Genomic DNA, 18,850 nt, shown 5'->3' with positions numbered 1-18,850 from the left:
TTAAAATAAGTATACCTTTGTCATTTTGAAAGAAAGCAATATCTTAGTCGCGTTAGTTTCGACTTATATGGTGTAGTAGGAGAGGAACTTGGCTCATTTTTCGGTGGATTCTCTCTTCATTGAATATATGACATGTGTCTTTATTTACTATCAAGAGTTAGGATTGGTCAAGCTTAAAATGGTCACGTCTCTTTTTAATAAATGAAGACACGTGTTATGCACTCATATCTGTATTACGAAAAATAGAGAGAAAATCTATTAGAAATGAGCCAAATCAAAGGGAATGAGTGTGAAGAAGTAGACTGTGATGTTGTTACTGTGAAGAGACAATCACGTGGTTTGCACATGACACTCTTTGACCTCCGTTGATCTGTTCTTCTTGACTGACATGGCATGAGAAGATTGGACTAAATTGGTCAAAGTAAAACACAAGTAGCTTTGAGGAATTTTTGGGATCTAAGCTCTACCATACTCTCATATGATCTACTCCAAAAGTACACTGTAGCTCTGACCATGGATATATCCGTACCTTTAGTCAAGCAGGGTTTATCTCTTCGAGCTCTCATTAACTTCCTTGCTGAGAGAGAAAAAAAAAATTACGTAGGTTTTTGTTTTGGGGGTTAAATAACACGAGCTTATTTATTTAGGGATAATTTCAGAAATCTCTCGGATAATTTCAGAAATCTCAGGAGAGAGATTTCTGACACTTGCACTGACATCCTTTGGGTTTAAAAATTTCACTGACCACGTTTGCTTTTGAAATTTTGGTAACAATTCAATCCAAATAGGAGTAAAATATTATTCATGAGTAAGATGATATTTTTATTCCATGAATGCCCTCTTGGTCCTTGTATCAGTAGGAGATTGAAAGTTTAGAGGATGTATATACAATTCAGAAAATTTCAAGCACGCAATGCTTTAACAACAATAGCAACAGGTACCTGCAAGTTTCAATCGCTAGATTAAGTGTATATAAACATCACAACTGCATCTACACCCTCAAGATTATGATTGTGAGCAGCAAGAGTTTGGATGTAAAAAAAGTCATTGTTTTGTGCTGCATTTAAAGTTCATAGTGAAAAAGGTTGAAATGATTGCAAGTTATTAGTAGAAGATTGCAAGTTATTAAAAGGTTGAAATGATTAGGAAAATTGAGGGGGTATAAATGTAATTCAAGAATTTTCAAGCACTATATGGAAACATAAGCAATGCTTTAACAACATTAGCAAGTGTACATAAACATCAAAACTACCTACAAGTTATTTTTGATTTAGAAGCAAGTGTACATAAACATCAAAGCTGCATCTACACCCTCACTATGATTGCGAGCAGCAAGAGTTTAGGTTTATATAAAGTTATTGTTTTGTGCTGCATTTAGAGTTCATAATTAAAACATTTAGCAGAAATTATGGTCTCTTCAAGCCATAGGGGGGAATTATGGAATTCACCCACATCTTTCAACAACAAAATATAACTTTTACTTGACACAAGATTCAGAACAACACACTGACATTTACTTCAACTCTTAATATTTTTCTATCATCTCTTCCTCATCGTATAAATTTATACATAACAACAGGACGCATGAAGTATAGGAATTTAGCTTTATTTACAACTCAAAAATCTACTGTTCAAGCAAGGCAGTTTATAATGTATCGTAGATAACATACTAATTTTCTTGAAACTGATTAACAAGAACATTTTGTAATAGTAGGCTAAGATGAAAAGGAAATTCGTACCCTGATTTATACTTTAAATCACCTTCACTCCCCAACAGATGAACAACATCTTCACTTTGTTTCCATTTTCTTCTTCTTTTTCCTTTGTTTTTTTCTTCTTCTCTATTATTTCTTCCCTTCTAATTATATGGCTACAATATCAGAGACTTGTTCCTTCATCCTTGTCAAATCCAATCATTCACAAAAATAGCGCCAAATTTCTTCATCAATTGGCACCTTTCTGTAATTGAGTTTTAATCAGGTTAATTAGACATCAAAATTATGTTATTCTAGTTAAATGTAATTAACTAATTTGGATGCATTTGTTCCCCAATTTTACATTATTTATTAGTCCTAGTTTCATAGAACAGTGTGATAATTTCAACTATCATGATGCAAGTAAAGGGTCCTAAATCAGTGGCAAGAGACGTGAAATTTTTAAAACCTCGAGTAGTGTTATTAGAAAGCTCAACGGAGGTTTGTGAAATTATCCCATTTATTTACGTCTATATTACTCAGTATCAAAAGTCCCAACGCTTTCATCCTCATCTCACCTAACAACAAAGGGAATTATTCCAAAGTATATGAATGTGTTTAAAATTTATGTCTGATGTAAAAGCTGTCAAAGTGGTGGTACTTCCTTCACTTGATTGCATTACTCGATTTGGCTTGTAATTTCGAAGTAAATCACTTGGTACACCAATTAAATCAATTCTCTCTCTCTCTCTCTCTCTCTCTCTCTCTTGGGGGTTCTGTTCTGAGCAAATGATTGTTTTGTTATTCAACATGCTTCAATGTTCAAGTGCGTTTATCACCTTCGCCCAGCAAAGCTGACGCGTGACCATTGTCATTCGCTACTTTTCTTCTTCATCCCTGTGGGATGGTTCTGACTTTTGAGCGATGCACCCCAAAATGACTAGTTCAGGGTATTAATATATGACCCTTTTAACTTCAAGACTTCCACGGTCAACTACTGAAAATATCTATGGCATTGGTGATTGGTTAGAGCTTGGTGCCAAACTGCCAATAGGAGCATGGGATTGACCACAAGTTCCTAAAATTGGTAAGCTGGGGGCAAAACTGCTGAGGGATGCCAAGGGGATTGACCTCGACTTTTTGGGATGTACGATTTGGTCCTCCAATTGAATGCACAAGCTTGCCTCCATGGTAGGGAGGTGAAGTGAGCTATCTCATCATTGGCAGTAAAATATCGGAGTTAGGACCAGTTCATTGAATCGATCGGCTAATCCCGAGAGACACAATGTCGTTCAGCATCCGGTTTTGTATAATAGTAAGGCTTCAACATCCTAAACTGTAGTTCTTCAATTTTCTTTTTTAATTTTTCCCGTGATAAAAACTTAAGCCCTCTTCAATAACCTAGTTCAGTATTTAAATTTAATGGATTCAGATCTTAATATGTTCAAACGCGTTTTGTAACAAAAACTTAATTATCTGAATTAATTAATTGACACTGAATTTTCTAGACAAAACTTGTTTCCAAATATAAGTGATAAGATATTCATTGATTACTGAATGTCATATACACTCAAATGTATTTAATTTAATATTTAACAATTCAATAATTTGATGGATTCAAATTTCAGATTTCAGTTTTATCAAATGCATCCTTAGTCTCACAAAAAATCCTGAGCATAATGTGAGATTAGAGGTGCCAAAATGGATGATTCAGATGGATTATAACTGAATAATGGATATTATTGGATCAACCTAGTTATACCAGTTTAAATAAATGGGTCCACTTATACCCATTTAATAAATGGGTATGTGTATATATACCCAATTACCCATTTATGAGTCATTTAAAATGTTACTTATTTTTTTAATTTTTTCATATGTTGTTTGATAAAAATAATAGTATTTTATTGTTATTACATTGATAAGAAATTCAAATTTATTTGCTTAACATTCACTAAAAGTTGAGATTAAATTTATAATTATTTTTAAATGCATATAAATAGATAAGTCGAGTCAAACCACTATCCACCGATTAAATGGGTTTAATTAGATATACCCATTTAGATCCATTCAAATTGAATGTGTCGATTATTGGTGAGCGAGTTTGGACATATCAACGCAATTAGGTTGTGATTGACATATTTACGTGAGACCGATATGGCTGTGAGATATCCAAGAAAAATCCGACTGATTATCATCATTCCCAAGTTGGATTGAGCCCTAATAACAAAGAAACATCTACAAAATATACAGCACAAAGTGAGAGGCTTACTATTTGTTATTAACACTCAGTGATCACTTTTTTAAATTTTCAAGTGTGGCAGTAATACACAGCGGTTAATGACTGAGTTTCCTTTTGTGCCATTAGTTGTAAGGTTATAATGGTCCCAAAAAAGACTAAAAGGAAATCCTAAAATTTAATCCAGTTATCAAAACATTGAGCGTGATTTAAGACACTCTATTAGTATTCCTATTCTGGATTTCTGTAGCCAGGTTGCCCTCCTCATGGGTCATCCCTTTTAAACTTCAAGTACCTCTATGGGCAGTGTGGATTTTCCTTCATTAAGCGAAAAAAAAAGGGAAAAAAAAAATAAAACCTCTCCTAAAGATGCACGGTTTGGACAGCGTTGTCAGCCTGATTGGAACTTCTTCAGTGGAATTGGACGTATCGGCCGACACCATTCCTCCCATTTATTGTTTGGGTTGGAAGACATGGACCATTATATCACAATTGCTTGTTGTTAGGGGGAAGTTAAATACCGGTTACTTGGTTCATGTACATCGAATGGGCGCCTAAGTATGAACTCATGTGGAGGTTATACTGGGCCCAAGCCCAGCCCTAAGTGTTCTTCCCCTCCAAAGGCCACATAGCCAATGGGCGGAAAGAGATCTAGGGTTTTAAATAGGGGTTATGAATGAACTGGTGTCGCATTATATTTCTCTTAGATTGATTGTTGAAGAAAAAGAGCAGAGATCGATTTGCAAAGATGTTTCCAGGAATGTTTATTAAGAAACCAGACAAAGCAGAGGCTTTGAAGCAGCTCAAGTCCCACGTCGCCATGTTCGGAGCTTGGGTCGTTGTCATTCGAATAACCCCTTACGTCCTCCACTACTTCTCCGGTGATAGGGATGAGCTGAGCCTCGATTTTTAATTTCTCGTCTCTTTTGTCTCAGGTATTTTACGGTTTCATCTGAATTTGAAGTTGTAAATATAGTTCTTCTTGTGGGCTGGCTCCCCCCCTCCCCCCGCCCCCCCCTTTCTTCCCCAACAAACACTCAAAAAAAATTAAAATCTGGTCTGATTTCAGAGCAATTTGCCAATAATTTATGGTTGGTTAATTGCCTTTTTGGGTATTAGGGATGTCAGTTTTCTGTAGCAACGAGATGTGGATTCTATTCGTTGAGATTTCCTTTTGCAAAAATTATTCAAACTTTCGGGGTGGGTGAAATTTTGTGATTGGCATTGTGAGCATGTAATGTGATGTGTAAGCTGTCGTTTCATAATCCTAAGAAGTTGAATCGGTCATCTCGTGTTGAGAGAACATTTACCTGTGTCTTTACAGCGTTTGATTTATCTCTGAAATTGGTTCCAATCGCGAAGAGTAGGCCATGATTATTTTCGTCAATACATTTTTGGGGCGGTACTATGTTTCTCGTATTCGTCAAGGGTGTACAGAGTTTGATTGCCAGACTGGCTTTGAAAGAAAACAGGGTGCTCAAAAGTTGATACTGAGATTATAGGTTAAGCATTTGCCCTAGATTAGTACTTCTGATAGTCATTCTGTCTTGGTTAATTATATCGAATTTAGTTGTAGGAATACTTCTTGTTATAAACACCTGTTAGTTTCTTCTCTTGGTAGGAGTATCAAAATGGACCAGGAATTTAATCAGTTAGAACATCATACAACATAGTGATTGCAGATTGCTCCCATGAGTTTTCCTTTTGTCAGATCATACATCCCATTATTGGAACAAAATTTCTTTCCTATTATGTCATTGGACTATCAGGATGCTGTTAAGCTCCCTGAACATGGCATAATTTTGTTACAAGGGTAACACAAACCCTCTCTCTCCCCCTCCCACAATGTCCCAAATTCTCACTGCATAAATATGCATCAGGTAGTATTTGTAGTACGCTCTTTGGCTAACTGTTTAAGTGGAAAACATTGTTGGTTTGTCCCTGGCAAATTTCTGTTGCTAATCAGTTCCTTGAGCTGTTATATGTAAATTTTCCTGATCTTCCTGTTAATGTAATTTGATCTACTTCTCTGGGGTTTAGCTTGAAACTTTCCTACGTGTGCTGGTATTGATAATCAATTGTTTTGTGCTCTGCAGTTGATCTCAGAGTGGAGAATTGCCGAGTGAAGAGCAGCCCTTGGTTTTTATGCATTTTTCTTTATTAACTTCCCCAGATCAATTGTCTTCTGGACTTCAAATTAAGAATTATGAGCTTAGCACATACTCTGGTGTACTAGTTATATGATAAAAAATTTGATGATGCTTTTCTGGTTCACTTTTATAGTATAGTAAATATGCATTGAGATTGAGGTGCTCTTTTGGTTTTGTTGCTTTTGGAGATTGTTTCACGTAGTTTTTCAAGGGTATCATCCAAAACTGAGGGCTGGACAGGGGGGCAGGCAGTTGGCTTTGGTTTTGCACAAACTTATTTGATTGTATTATAAACACATTTTTCAATTATCATTTTTTCTCACATACATAACATCATAAAAGTGTTCAGAAAAGTGTTAACAGTATTTTCTTTTCAAAAAATGATCCCAAATAATCCCTATCTAAACACATAAAGCACGTGGGATTGAATGTAATATTCTTTTCTTTAATTAAATTGGTTACAAGTGGCTGGCTTAGACCTTCAAGTTTATTGAATGTTCATTCAGTCATTCATGTCGTAGTTGACTTGAATTTGTGGTGTTCCTGGCATCGTATGTTAGTGGTGAAAGTGACGTACTGCCCTGCTTCTGCAGCATGTCGTTTTTAGAATTTTGTTTCGAACCTCTTTGGTATATTCAATGAAGGGAAGAACAATCAAAGTGATTTTTTTTTTAAACTTTTGAATATTCAAATTGAAAATGGATTATTACAGTTAAAACATTTGTTTGAGACGCTATGCGTACGAAGTAAGAAAAAAGTAATTGGGAAATGGTTTTGGAGGTTATTTCAAAAATTTTTCCAGTCGAGTCTCTCGAATGCAAGCGTATTAAGCGATTTGCCTTCTTTTGAAGTGGCAGTAGATTTACTGCCCTAGTCAGCTGATGCCAAACTTTTTGGTTTAGTCTTTCGGCAATTGAGAATTTGAATAGCTAGAGGCAAAAGACTGCCGTAACGATACAAAAACACTGTTGTGAAATTGGACAGTTCACACAAACACCAAACTATGAAATTCTTTGCTGCAACTGAAAATGCAAATTGCAATAAAGAATTTGAAGCAGCAGGAAACTAAGGATAATTGCTATATGACGATACACCATATGATATGATGGATGTTTTCGAAGAACTCGTCCCAAAAACGAAGAACTTCCGTGAAGCTTTACGTGTGTATATGGGCGGGGGGGAAATTTTTTTTCTTTTCACAAGAGTAATTATATGTTCCCTCCTGCATTTGTAAACTGCCCCTTCCCGTTTGCAATGTCGGCAGAGAGAGAGAGAGCCAAGAAGAGCAACTTTCGCTGGTCCACAAATCCAGATACAGTTCATTCATTCTTGTGTATTTATACACATCTTTCGTACAATTTTTGAAGGAAAAAAAAAATCTCTTAGTACAAAAAACACCTACTACTAGTAGTTGAAAGTGAAAAGAAAAAAAAGGACGAAACTCCTGACAAGAGGGTGAGGAAATCCAAGAGTCAAATCATACAGAAACAGGGCGTTGGCTCGTCCGTTGGAAAAACATTTTCACTCACCAAAATTGACTTTAAGAAGAAACAGACACTTCACTTGATTAATCTAAACTCCACCTGAGATGAGAAGTAATAAGTCAGAAACTCCTCCTCCTAACTACTACTAATAGTTTAAGCTACCTTTTCCTTGCGTCAAAGAGGAGTTCTCTGGAGAGAGAGAGAGGGAGCCGAAAAACGGCAGAAGAAGAACTGGAGACATAGACGACAAGTAGTTTCATCCCTCGCATCGCTGGTCGCACAACAGTCTCACAACCCACGGACTCCTCCTTCATACACACTATCCTTTCCCCAAAAGCAGCGTACATCTCGAAACTCAGAAATCAGAAAGGGCAACATACTGTGAAGCAGATTCCTCAAGGTCTATGCATGTGATTGATTCCCATACTGCTGCACATCACAACTAAAAATTATCTATCGGAGTTTGATGATGATTTCGCCCAGGCAAAGATTCAAAATTGAATACCCAAGTCACAAGAATGAAGAGCCTGGGAAAGAGGGGAGGTCCCCAACATGATCTATATTCTTCACTGACAGTATCATCATCTCTGTCATCATTTTAAGCTCGCAACTGGGATTTCTATCCCACTCCATGCAACTGCAGCAGCACCAGCAACATCCATTTTTCATCGTATGGCCATACAAGACGTTCCAGGGTCCATGGGGACCAGCGCCAGCTTTATTTTGAGATTGGGCCAGGCTATCTTTTCCTCTGCTTCTCTTCTCTCCATGTCTTTGGGAGTCGACTTTTACAGCTATACTGCCTTTTGGTAATTCCTCCTCCATGTTAGTTCTGGTTGAGGCTTGATTCTTTCGAGCTGCTATATGATATCTTCTATCTTTGTATGCTTTCTTTTCCTCGCCTGTTCTGGATTTCAAAGGGGAACCAAAAAATAAAATTCATACCCATCAAGAAGTGAACGTTACCTACAAATGAGGAGAACTGTGAAAGGAGAGGGATGGCCCGGGGGGAGGGAAGGCTGGGGGTGGTTGAGAAAAGAAAGAAGCATTCATCAAGACATCAATCAAGAATAACAGTGTAATGGGGCCAGGATTAAAAACGATGCTTGCAGAAATGGTTTTAATGGAATTAGCAACATAATACAACCACAACCGCATCATATTATTCTTTTTCTTTTTCTGCATTTCTTCCTGTGACTTCCATCCTCTCTGCTAAAAGCAATATGTTCCTCCTAATTGCATGTGAAATTCCAGTTTCTTGGTAACAGTCATGGGTCTGGTCATTCCGTGGAGCTTCACTCTAGCTCTGCTGGATGGATACTCCATACTGGTCCAATGCCCTGTTAAGCAGCTGGGGATATTGCTGGTCATTGTTATAGGTGATTGGGTATGATCTGCTCCTAGCATATTCAAAAACATTAAAATGATATATGGCGGTGGTTGTGACAGAGCTAATCCTAGTATCGTATGAACAGGTTCTATCAATCCTCACATTAGCAGCAGCTAGCTCTACAGCCGGTATCGTGGATCTCTTGCTCCAGGCCGATGAGTCTTTCTGTCCTCCCCAGTATTGCAGTAGATATCTGATCTCTGCCTTGTTGGCCTTCTTATCTTGGATCTTCTCTCTAGCATCTTCACTTTTTAATCTTTGGCTACTTCCCTCTCTATGATTTGTATAGCTGGTCCTACCATCAGACATCAACAATTACTGTCTGCAGTAGCATTTGCTACTACTTTTTCTTCCTTGCTATTTTTATATCTTACAAGTAGAGGATTCTGACAAAGTTGACAGTATGTACAGACAAAGCTTCAAGTAAAAGTCATACGACAACTTAAGGCGTTTGATCTTTATTTGATTCATTTGTGCAAGTACAGAAGCATTACTAATGGGTTGAAAGGCCAGACTATGACCAGAATGAACAGTAGAATTTTGCGTTTGTTCTGAAATAAACTTCATTTTATCCTACTGAAATGTATTTCATTTTACCCCACAAAATGTATTACATTTTGTCTCTGCCAACATTATCCCCGTACATGAGGAAATTGATTAAATGATTTTGCAGTACAAAATGATCAACAAGAGTAATAAACTGACCAAATTGACAGAATCTTTTAGTAGGCAAAGTACAACATCCATGGTTCTGATAGGTCTCTTGGTTTGACATTATGCCACCTGCAACCAGAAAATAAGGTCAAATTTAGAAATTAAAAAAAAAAAGGTTGACAGAAGCACATATCAACTGAAAACAAAAGGAATAAAACATAAAATGAACTATTTTACCATTTATAAGATACTTAATAATTACTTCAAGACTGATAAAAACTGTATCGCTTACCCAGAGCATCATCGTTGCTACATCCACACGAACAAGTGCATGAAAACTCATTTTCATTCCAAGACTTAATAAATGTGTTTAACCTGTGCAAAACCAATGATCTGTAAAGACATGTTTCAGAGTCGGTAATGGTCTGCAAAACCAACTGACGGATACCAATGCAGTGGCAATCTGTTCTCTCTATTAAGATGACCCATGTAAAAGTCCAGAAAGGAAAATGGTTTGAGGGGCATTTTAGCTCATGTCCCTTCCCAGATTTTAACTCTATTGCTAAGCTTGGCAGCATCCACATTACAGCATCGTGAAATACAAAAACCACAAAGACAAGATCATTATCACACAGCAACAGTGAAGCCAACGTTTTGTCTTCAATAGCAAAAGAAGAAAACATTCAGCTAGTTGCATAGCAATGGCATGTACCCAATTACATTTTGAAATGAAATTAGAATGCTATTCACCATAACCAAATTGATCAAACTATGTAGTTCAGGAAAATGATATCACCTCTACCAAATTGCAGCCCGTATATTCAGACAAAACAGTTCCAGCAAGTTTCCATTACTGCAGTGCATCACTGCAGTGCACAACCAAAATGTGTGTTCCTGTGCTTGAATTCTGATGTTACTTCAAATCCAGCAAATAATACAAACGAACAAATAGGAAGCACAATCTTCATCTAGCCATTCTGAGTAGGGATTAAAATTGTTAACATTTCTACCCTCAACCTTCGTGCCATCTCCTCATTTCCTTGTTTGGCATATCCATCAATGAAAGCACCATAGATCTCTTCATCTAGTTCATGACCATTGCCAATCATCTCTGCCTGAAGCTTCAGAGCTTCTTCCATGCTCCCCACCTGGCACAAGCTCTTAATTAGATACTCAAAGCTCTTCCTTTGAGGGAAGATATTAGGATTCTTTATTGCCATTGTCATTATCTCCAAGGCATCAGAAACCTTGCTACTATCACAAAGTGCCTTTATCATTGCATCAACTGTTGTACCATCAGGCCTAAAGCCCTTCCTACACATATCCTTGTACAACAGGATCGCTGTATCAGCATCCCCAATCTTACAGTACCCGCTTATAAGATGCTCAAATGTAACACAAGTACTCTCGAAGCCACCCAAAGACATTACTCTAAACTTCTCCTCTGCTCTGCCAACCTCTCCAATCTCACAAAACCCACCAATTATAGTATTATATGCCATAATATCATGCTGAAGACCCTCAACCCCCATTTCATCCCACACCCTCTCAGCATCCTTCATTCTTCCATTCTCGCAATATGCTGCCATCAGCACACTATAACTAAATGCATTTGGCACACAATTCATTCCTGCCATTTCCCTCCATATCTCCTCCACCTTTTCCACTAAGCCATCTCTCAAAAACCCAACCATAAGAACATTAAACGTATTCGAGTTGGGACCGGAAACTTTTAACCTTTTACCATTTTCATTCACATTTTTTTCACTAGAACAAAAAATTTCCTTGTACAAATCGTAACCAGCAAAACAGCCCCTACTTTTCGAAACTAACTCAATTAAAGAATTACAAGTGCTGATATTTGGACATATCTTCTTGGACCTTAACATTCTGACTATTTCAGTGGCCTGCTCGATTCTTTTAGACTCTATGCAGGCTTTGACTAATAAATCAAATACAAATGGAGCTGAGTTACAAATCCTATAAGTTCTGATCAAAGTTTGGAAAATTGGAGGTGGGCTTGATAGAGAGGGGTCAGGGAATTTACGAATGGCGGATTGGATTAATTCTTGAGCTTGTGCTTTGAGGTGTGATCGAGAGAGGATGTGAATAATGGTAGCGTGGGAGAAGAGAGAATGACAACAGAGCGAGTGACGGACTGTGAAGAGGAAGAAGTTGTGGGCAAGGTGAGGATTGTTACGGAGTTGGAGGGCTATTTGCGTAAACTGAGATGGAGTGAGGGCTTCGTTGCTTGAGGTAAGAAGAGAGCGGAGGTAAGACCACCGGGATTTTGAGCGGTGGTGCTTCAGGATAGAGATGGCCGTTGAGACAAGATTTTGATCGCATGGTGGCGAAGGACCTGGAGAAGATGAAGAAGGAGAAGAGCTGCTGAAGGAATTTTGTTTGATAAATGAAGATTTAACAAGGGTAGGAGTTTGGAAATGGCGAAAGAAAGCGCCAGATGCAAACTGCAGCTCATTGGGGAATTTCATCGAACAGTTTGCTGTCAAAGTTTCATTTGCGGGAAGAGAAATTCGGAACCGATATGCTTTAGAATGGTTTTTGGAGGCGGTCAAGGCAAAGATTCATCGGCGTTGGTTTTGGAATCTGGATTTGGGCGTATCAGTGGCTGGACCATTAGGCCCATCTCTTAAAAAAGTGAAGTGTTTAACAAAGATTGGTCAGGTTGTCCATTGGGAACCATGGGCCAGATTTTTGACAAGTTTCAAACCCGCCGAGCGAAAAGATCTCTTGGCCCAGTCCAATAATGATACATGACGTACTTTGACGGTCATATGAAGACAATATGTATATGTAAAAAAAAAAAATTAAAAATCATAATCAAATTGGCGACAAGAGGGAAATCAGGATGAGTAAAATCCCGCCTCATTGGCGAACTAAATACACTCAAATAGGTGTAGAATTCGAGTTCCACCAGTGATATGAGTGCTATATTCATGAATAATATTCATGATCTTGAAAGGCTGCTTTGACCTGAAAATTAGAATTGGAACAACTAAACTTTTTTTTTCTTCTTAAATTCACATGAACATATTTACCAAGAAGTCGCACTCCTTCCTTCCTTCTTCCATCCTAGAAAAAAAATTTACAAGAAAAATTAACAGATGCATCAGAAATGCATCATTTGATTCTCGTTATATTTATTTGAAAATAAGATGCCAAGTGCATCCAACCAAAAAATGAAAATAAGATGCAAATGCCAATTGGGCTGAGCTTTAGCCTTTTTTTTTTTTCGACATTATGGACATCCAAGTTTTCATCTGACTAATTCCATAGCGCCCAGACAGAGCGGATTTGACCGATATCTAAAACAGTAACAACTGGAATTCAAACTAAAAATCTTAAAAAAAAGATTCTGAGCGAAAACCAGTCGAGCTACCCAGCACGGGCAGTTGAGCTTTAGCCTGCCTTGCAACAAATTGAACAAGTGCTGTCTTGTATCAAGCTCGCTACCTGAATGAAGCATGTGATGGGGCGCCACGGGTCCATAAAGGCAAATTGAATTATTTAAAGTTGACCAGCTGATCAAGGATTGTGATGCTCAAGAATCACAATAATTCAATTTCCCTTTCTTCCTGCTCATGAAAAGAAAGCAATGTATATATAGGAGATCAGAAAGATGTCATTAAGAAATGGTAATCATGCATGTCTAGCCTGTAGCATTAAAGAGTGCACAAAGAATCCAACCCAGCGATGAGAGAAGAAGAACTGGCGAAGGGAACACAGAACCAGATTCATTTTGTGCTTTTATTCGATTGTGCAAGTACCAAGTTTCAAATTGGTAATGGATATCATCACCTTCACTTGTTTAAATATTCCAGATGTTTCTTTGTACCAAAAGAGACAAAAGAAAAAGCAGATGAAGAAAAGATAAAAAGAAACCCCCTGACATTATCTAGACAATAATTTTGTTTGATGCACATTTTTCCAACATCTAGTATTCGAGAACAAAGTGTGAGATACGCTACCATCCCTTATTTATGCCCCCCTAGTCCAACGGAAAGCAAAAGATGAAAAAGATTATTAGTATTTGGAATTGTTTGAATATTCGAATTTTCGTTCCATTTGATATCAGTTACTTTGATAACTCAAGAAATTCATTAGTAATCCAAGTAAACAGATTTGTATGGTTGAATATAGTTCGCTTGTATTATGGAAAAAAACCAGTAGCATCTTCTCTAAGTTTTTGTATCATTGACGGGTTGTATCATATATGTAAATACTGTCGTTTGACAATAAAGTGTGGCTTAGTTGTCAAAATATTTCACTCGCAATCTAGAATTTATTAAAACTTTTGAGTTTGAATTCTTAAGGGAGCAAGTAAAGAATTACTATTGATCCTCTTTACGGAGGAAAAAACGAGGGGTTGCTTCAATAAACTGACACTTCCTTAACGTATTTGAGACTGAAGAAGAAAGCAAATGATTTAGTTTGGGGTTTATATTCCGTGTAAGCATAAATCCTTTGGACTCAGTCGCAAAGCTAAAGCAAACATCCGTACTGTTTGTTGCCAAGAATCAGTTATCCGTTTCCATATGAGCATAGTCTAAGGCCTTGATGGCCACACAAGCATGACAAGTAGGATAACAAGAAATTGATGCCCAATTCAGGAAGATGCCAAAAGATGTAGCTTGCAATTAAGCTAAGTGGACATCCAAAAGTGAAATGTATTCCTTAAGCAAAATTACCTCAAGGAATCAGTTCCTGCATATCAGCTTTCACTCCAAGAAACAAAGTAATCTAATGCTCCTACGGCACTTTAAAGCACATTCTTGGTGATGTCAATTGCGTCTGTAATTTCAAGGGTGCCAAGTTCTTATTCGCTCCTCCTGTGCTCCTTGAGATATCACCGGAGCATCAAATAAGAATCTAAAAGTTATGTTCCTGCCCTAATTAATACAGTGATAAAAGCGCAACGGATCTTCTGTCCCATACCATGTGCCACTCTCTGTTCCATTTTTTATTATTTTTATTTTATTTTATTTTTAGTGTAAGCGAGAGGACTCGAACCCGAGACTTCTTGCTTACACTCCCTCCCCCGTACCACCCAACCCAATCCTCCCCCTCTGTTGCACTTTTTATTATATTGCTATTTCTCTTTCATAAACACATTAGAATTTGAATATCTAATAATCTTGTCGCTTTGACAAGTGAGGATTTCCTAAATATACATTAGAATTTGGTCAGTCAAGGTGTCTACTCAACTTTGAGACCCAAAAAAAAAAAAAAAAAAAGAAAGAAGAAAAACACATAAAGGGGTAAAAAAAAGGGGGATCTCATATTCTTTGATGCCAAATACAATAACTACTAGTATTTTTACTCAAATTATATAAGTTCTTCAGATATCTTTTGTGGGTTTTTTCCCATCAATATTCAAATCCACAGTTCAACAAATTGGGATACCATATAAAGTGAAAATTCCTATTCCCAAGTGGGGCATTAGCCAAAGTCCCTTATGTTTGTCCTCTTAATTCCCTTGACGTTAAGATTCTCGTCTTCTACACTCAATTATCACCATGATCGCCACCATCTCCACGCATAATTCCTCAGTTGCTTCATCTTCAAGCCACCGGTAACCTTAATTAGTTAAAAAAAAAAAAACCCAAAACTTAGAAGTCCAATGGATCTAGATTTAATTAACTAAAGCCTAAAGTGCCAAGAATCACCTTTTTCTATATAAGTTTCAAACACCTAAGTTCTTTTGAGTTTCAACAAGTGCCTCTAGGAAAGGAAAAAAAAAAAAAAAAAAGCTACAATGAGATACAACGAAATTCCTCACTTCAGCCACCCTCAACACAAGCTGAAATTCGAGTACACAGAAGTCCCATTCAAGTGCGACGGCTGCAAAGAAGTGGGCATCGGGTCACGCTACAAATGCAGCATCTGCGACTACGATCTTCACATGCACTGCGCTCTTCCCTCCTCCTCCATCACTCATCCCTTCTACACCAAATGCTCCTTCCAGTTCCTCCCTCGACCCCCCGGCAACATCCCCCGCTACTGCAACGCCTGCGAGAAGGACGTGACGGGCTTCGTCTACCACTGCAAGTCCTGCGGATTCGATCTCCACCCCTGCTGCGCCAAGCTCCCCATGGTGCTTGACGACGGTGAAGTTAAGCTATACCTGTACAGGAAGGTTGGTGCCTCGTGCCACCGGTGCGGGAGGAAAGGGAGGAGCTGGAGCTACCGATCCACCTGCAAGAAGTATAATCTGCACGTTGCGTGCGTGAAGGAGATGCTGGTGGAAAGTTGGCATGAAATATATTTTGGGGCAAGAAATGGGACTAGGAAATTGGAGACTAGGATTCCCAGCCTGAGAGGTACATTGCAGAGTTACCACCGCAGAAGCAAAGGTAAGGTGCAGAAATGTTGCGAGATTGCTGGTTTGGCTTTGCAGTTTGTTATCTCGGCCGTTCTTGGGGATCCTACCACTCTGATTGCGGGGGTTGTTGGTTCACTTATATCAAAATAGGATGAAAACTTTAATTGTTACCGTTTGCTTACTCAGTGAGTGAACTGCTGATATTGTCTGGTTTTACGTCAGATCGCAGGTCACGTCGTTCGATGAAGATCACAGGTATTCTTCTGATTAATATTGCCAAATTAATATCACCAGATTCAAGTTTAATAATAAGAGGAATATCATGCAGCTGTAACTTGATTTGCTGGTTCTTAATTTTCTAACGATCGTATTCTGTCGCTGTAATGAAGCTTAAGAATGAATGTGAATATTGGACTCCATGTTACCACCACAAACTTCCATTTCTCCGGTTTGATATCCTTGTTGATGATGCCAGTAGTGTTATTCCTCTTCCTCGTACCCCTTTCGATCTTCGACATCCGGTTACAATCTGGTCGACGGATTAAACGTTTTAGACCTTGGGATCAATAATGGATTATAATTCGCACTCCTCGAAGATTTTGAACCTCTCACAATAACTCATCTCAAAAAAAAAAAAAAGGACTCTAGGTAGTTATAGAATGAAAATGTGCCTTCCCAAGTTTTTGTTTTTGTTTTTTTTCAAGATTAACACATTTGTCCCTTTCCAAATGCTCTCGTCCAATATTCCTTGATTGCTTCACTAAGAATCTACAAAATATATATGGAGGTTAAAGCATCAAAGGCATAACATCTTCTTGGGATCTTAATTTGCGAAATTGCAAAATTTACCTCGAGCGTGAAAAGAATTTTATCAGCATCAAATGGGAAAAAAAGAAAAGAAAGGTCTGAAAAAATTGCAAGTTAGTCCAAAAACAACGAACAAGTCGGCCGCACCTGTCCCAATGATTTGTAACAAGAGTTCAATTGGCTGCAACTGTACGTGCATGTACGAGCATCACAATACTTAATTACTAAAGAGCCCCCAAGAAAAGTTAGAATTCAAAACATCTACGTCATAGAATCTCAATTTTAGCTACGAGGCCTCGTGTCAATTGTCTTCAATCAATTTTCTTTCACAATGCGCGCATCTCTTATTTCTTAAATCTTTTTGGCTGCACCTAAAATTGTCAAGCGATAATTGAAGTATAAAATAGAAGGAATTTAATACCCAGCACTTGATCTCGGCTAGAAGGCGTACAATTAATGCTTGAAATTTCAATCCATCTTATATTTTTATTCTAGTCCATTCTTGGCACTGATCGATGATCATCAGCGTAAGCAAACAGTTTCTCCCTGGATCGCTATATGAATCTAATTTTGTCTATAAAAGCAACACGAATTCACACTCTACATCTAATCTTTGCGCGAAAACTTTCACAAGCAGATGATTAGAAAACAAAAGAATAAAACCCAAAAAAAAAAAAAAAAAACGCTCGAATTCAACGTCGGATCAGAATATATTCGTCAAAAATTTCCAGCTCTAAGTCAATTATAAAACTATTATTGAGCTGATATGTTGATAGTTGACCACAATTTAGCCCTGCTGAAAACGATCTGTCAAGAAACACGACGGACGCGAAAAACTACGTGAAAGTTCAGACGTACAGGAAATACAAAGTAGATAACATCTTCTCCTCCTACCATTTCTCTATGAGATCGATGATTAAATTCTACCAGGTGTGAATTGTGAAATATATCTCGAGGCTCCAAGCAAAACGCGTGCCTAAGAATTCCTTCCTTCTCCAGGTTCGCTCTACAATCTTGAATAAATCAACGCCCATAAATCCACGACAACGAAAACATCTCATTCTCAAACATTCTCGCACAAACAAAAAAACGCACGTATGTATATACGTATTATATGCATTATATTGAATCGTAACACCTACATAGCTTGCTATTGCATCGATCAATATACTATTTTGCCAGAGCACATACTTCGGAGATGGGAAATTGTACCTCATATGGGAGGACGGGGTCCATGAGGACGGCCAAACTGATTCTGCTAGATGGTAAACTCGAAGAATTCTCCTGTCCTATGAAGGTCTCGAATTTGCCAAAGAGAAATCCTGATTTCTTCATATGCAACGCTGACGAAATGGAATTTGATGGCCTAGTTTCAGCTGTAAACGGGGATGAGGAGCTGCAGCCGGGCCAGCTTTACTTTGAGCTGCCCTTGATATTTTTGACGCACCGGCTTCAAGCCGAGGATATGGCTTCTCTGGCTGTTAAAGCGAGCGTGGCTCTGAGTATGAGAAGCGAACAGCAAATGAACAAGTATTGTTATAGACCTAGAAGGGTTGCTGTTGAGGATCCGCTAGCGTTCTTCCATGAAGAAAATGTGAAGGTGAGGTCAACAACGACTCCCCAGGCTGATTACTGCGATTTGAGGTTGGTAAAGAGGAGAGGACCACCGGCTGTAGACGGAGCAGGCAAATCGAAAGTGAGCAAGTTTGCTGCAACGTTGAGTGTGATACTTGAAGCGGAAGAGTAATAAGGGCTCCCAGGACTCTGAAAAAACACTGGAGAGATAAGCTGGTTCCGGTTTTTGGTCTCTTGTTAATCTGTTATGCCCATTTTCTCTAGCAGCTGCTAGTTATCTTTTCGTGCTAGTCCTTTTTCTCAAAGCAGTTTTGAAGCTCTGTTCTTTGAAAAAGGTCAGGCTTCACGCACATCTTCATGAAAGCTAATCTTGTGAATTGCATATGGAATTTTGTATTTATACTTCAATTGCACTCCTGATTCGGGACCTGGACAACAGTTGCTGCTCTTAATGGTTGTCGTGACATCGGTGTAGACAAAATAAGATTAGAAACGTTCAAAAAATCCTAAACAA

At 38.1% G+C, this 18,850-nt stretch overlaps 5 protein-coding genes across 7 annotated transcripts; 4 read left to right on the top strand and 1 right to left on the bottom strand.

Moving 5' to 3' along the window:
• The first annotated feature begins 4,510 nt into the window (after positions 1-4,510).
• On the top strand, positions 4,511-6,245 carry LOC113761913 (mitochondrial import receptor subunit TOM6 homolog). Its single transcript, XM_027305097.1, has 2 exons — positions 4,511-4,868; positions 6,030-6,245. Exon 1 carries the CDS (start codon positions 4,682-4,684, stop codon positions 4,844-4,846), a length of 165 nt encoding a protein of 54 aa, XP_027160898.1. The 5' UTR covers positions 4,511-4,681; the 3' UTR covers positions 4,847-4,868; positions 6,030-6,245.
• A 1,145-nt stretch (positions 6,246-7,390) lies between these two features.
• LOC113759352 (CASP-like protein 5C1) lies at positions 7,391-9,533 on the top strand. The gene is made up of 3 exons (XM_027301917.1): positions 7,391-8,376; positions 8,822-8,954; positions 9,043-9,533. The coding sequence occupies exons 1-3, from the start codon at positions 8,240-8,242 to the stop codon at positions 9,235-9,237; spliced, it is 465 nt and encodes a 154-aa protein (XP_027157718.1). The 5' UTR covers positions 7,391-8,239; the 3' UTR covers positions 9,238-9,533.
• LOC113759350 (pentatricopeptide repeat-containing protein At2g15980-like) lies at positions 9,167-12,121 on the bottom strand. 3 transcript variants are annotated; one of them, XM_027301915.1, is made up of 4 exons: positions 10,408-12,121; positions 9,904-10,004; positions 9,663-9,740; positions 9,167-9,252 (listed from the first exon to the last, which is right to left on the bottom strand). In XM_027301915.1, exon 1 carries the CDS (start codon positions 12,101-12,103, stop codon positions 10,580-10,582), a length of 1,524 nt encoding a protein of 507 aa, XP_027157716.1. In that variant the 5' UTR covers positions 12,104-12,121; the 3' UTR covers positions 9,167-9,252; positions 9,663-9,740; positions 9,904-10,004; positions 10,408-10,579. The 3 variants fall into 3 exon arrangements, with proteins under 3 accessions (XP_027157716.1, XP_027157715.1, XP_027157717.1); XM_027301914.1 differs by having other exon boundaries at positions 9,904-12,121; XM_027301916.1 differs by lacking the exon at positions 9,904-10,004.
• Positions 12,122-15,360: 3,239 nt separating this feature from the next.
• On the top strand, positions 15,361-16,124 carry LOC113762999. Its single transcript, XM_027306672.1, has one exon. It carries the CDS (start codon positions 15,388-15,390, stop codon positions 16,102-16,104), a length of 717 nt encoding a protein of 238 aa, XP_027162473.1. The 5' UTR covers positions 15,361-15,387; the 3' UTR covers positions 16,105-16,124.
• Positions 16,125-17,959: 1,835 nt separating this feature from the next.
• LOC113758736 lies at positions 17,960-18,508 on the top strand. The gene has a single exon (XM_027301470.1). It carries the CDS (start codon positions 17,960-17,962, stop codon positions 18,506-18,508), a length of 549 nt encoding a protein of 182 aa, XP_027157271.1.
• Positions 18,509-18,850: the final 342 nt, after the last annotated feature.

This window comes from Coffea eugenioides, chromosome 2 (genome assembly GCF_003713205.1).
Source record: "Coffea eugenioides isolate CCC68of chromosome 2, Ceug_1.0, whole genome shotgun sequence".
In the NCBI taxonomy this organism is placed as follows: domain Eukaryota; kingdom Viridiplantae; phylum Streptophyta; class Magnoliopsida; order Gentianales; family Rubiaceae; genus Coffea; species Coffea eugenioides.
This window is presented reverse-complemented; position numbering and strand designations above follow the sequence as displayed.

What these genes read in the sequence shown, in the direction of transcription:
- LOC113762999 (XM_027306672.1), top strand. Translation starts at nt 15,388, where the DNA reads ATGAGATACAACGAAATTCCTCACTTCAGCCACCCTCAACACAAGCTG.
- LOC113758736 (XM_027301470.1), top strand. Translation starts at nt 17,960, where the DNA reads ATGGGAAATTGTACCTCATATGGGAGGACGGGGTCCATGAGGACGGCC.
- LOC113761913 (XM_027305097.1), top strand. Translation starts at nt 4,682, where the DNA reads ATGTTTCCAGGAATGTTTATTAAGAAACCAGACAAAGCAGAGGCTTTG.
- LOC113759350 (XM_027301914.1), bottom strand. Translation starts at nt 12,103, where the DNA reads ATGAAATTCCCCAATGAGCTGCAGTTTGCATCTGGCGCTTTCTTTCGC.
- LOC113759352 (XM_027301917.1), top strand. Translation starts at nt 8,240, where the DNA reads ATGGCCATACAAGACGTTCCAGGGTCCATGGGGACCAGCGCCAGCTTT. An exon ending in TACAGCTATACTGCCTTTTG is followed by an intron (nt 8,377 to 8,821) that starts GTAATTCCTCCT and finishes GTGAAATTCCAG; the next exon opens with TTTCTTGGTAACAGTCATGG. An exon ending in TCATTGTTATAGGTGATTGG is followed by an intron (nt 8,955 to 9,042) that starts GTATGATCTGCT and finishes TCGTATGAACAG; the next exon opens with GTTCTATCAATCCTCACATT.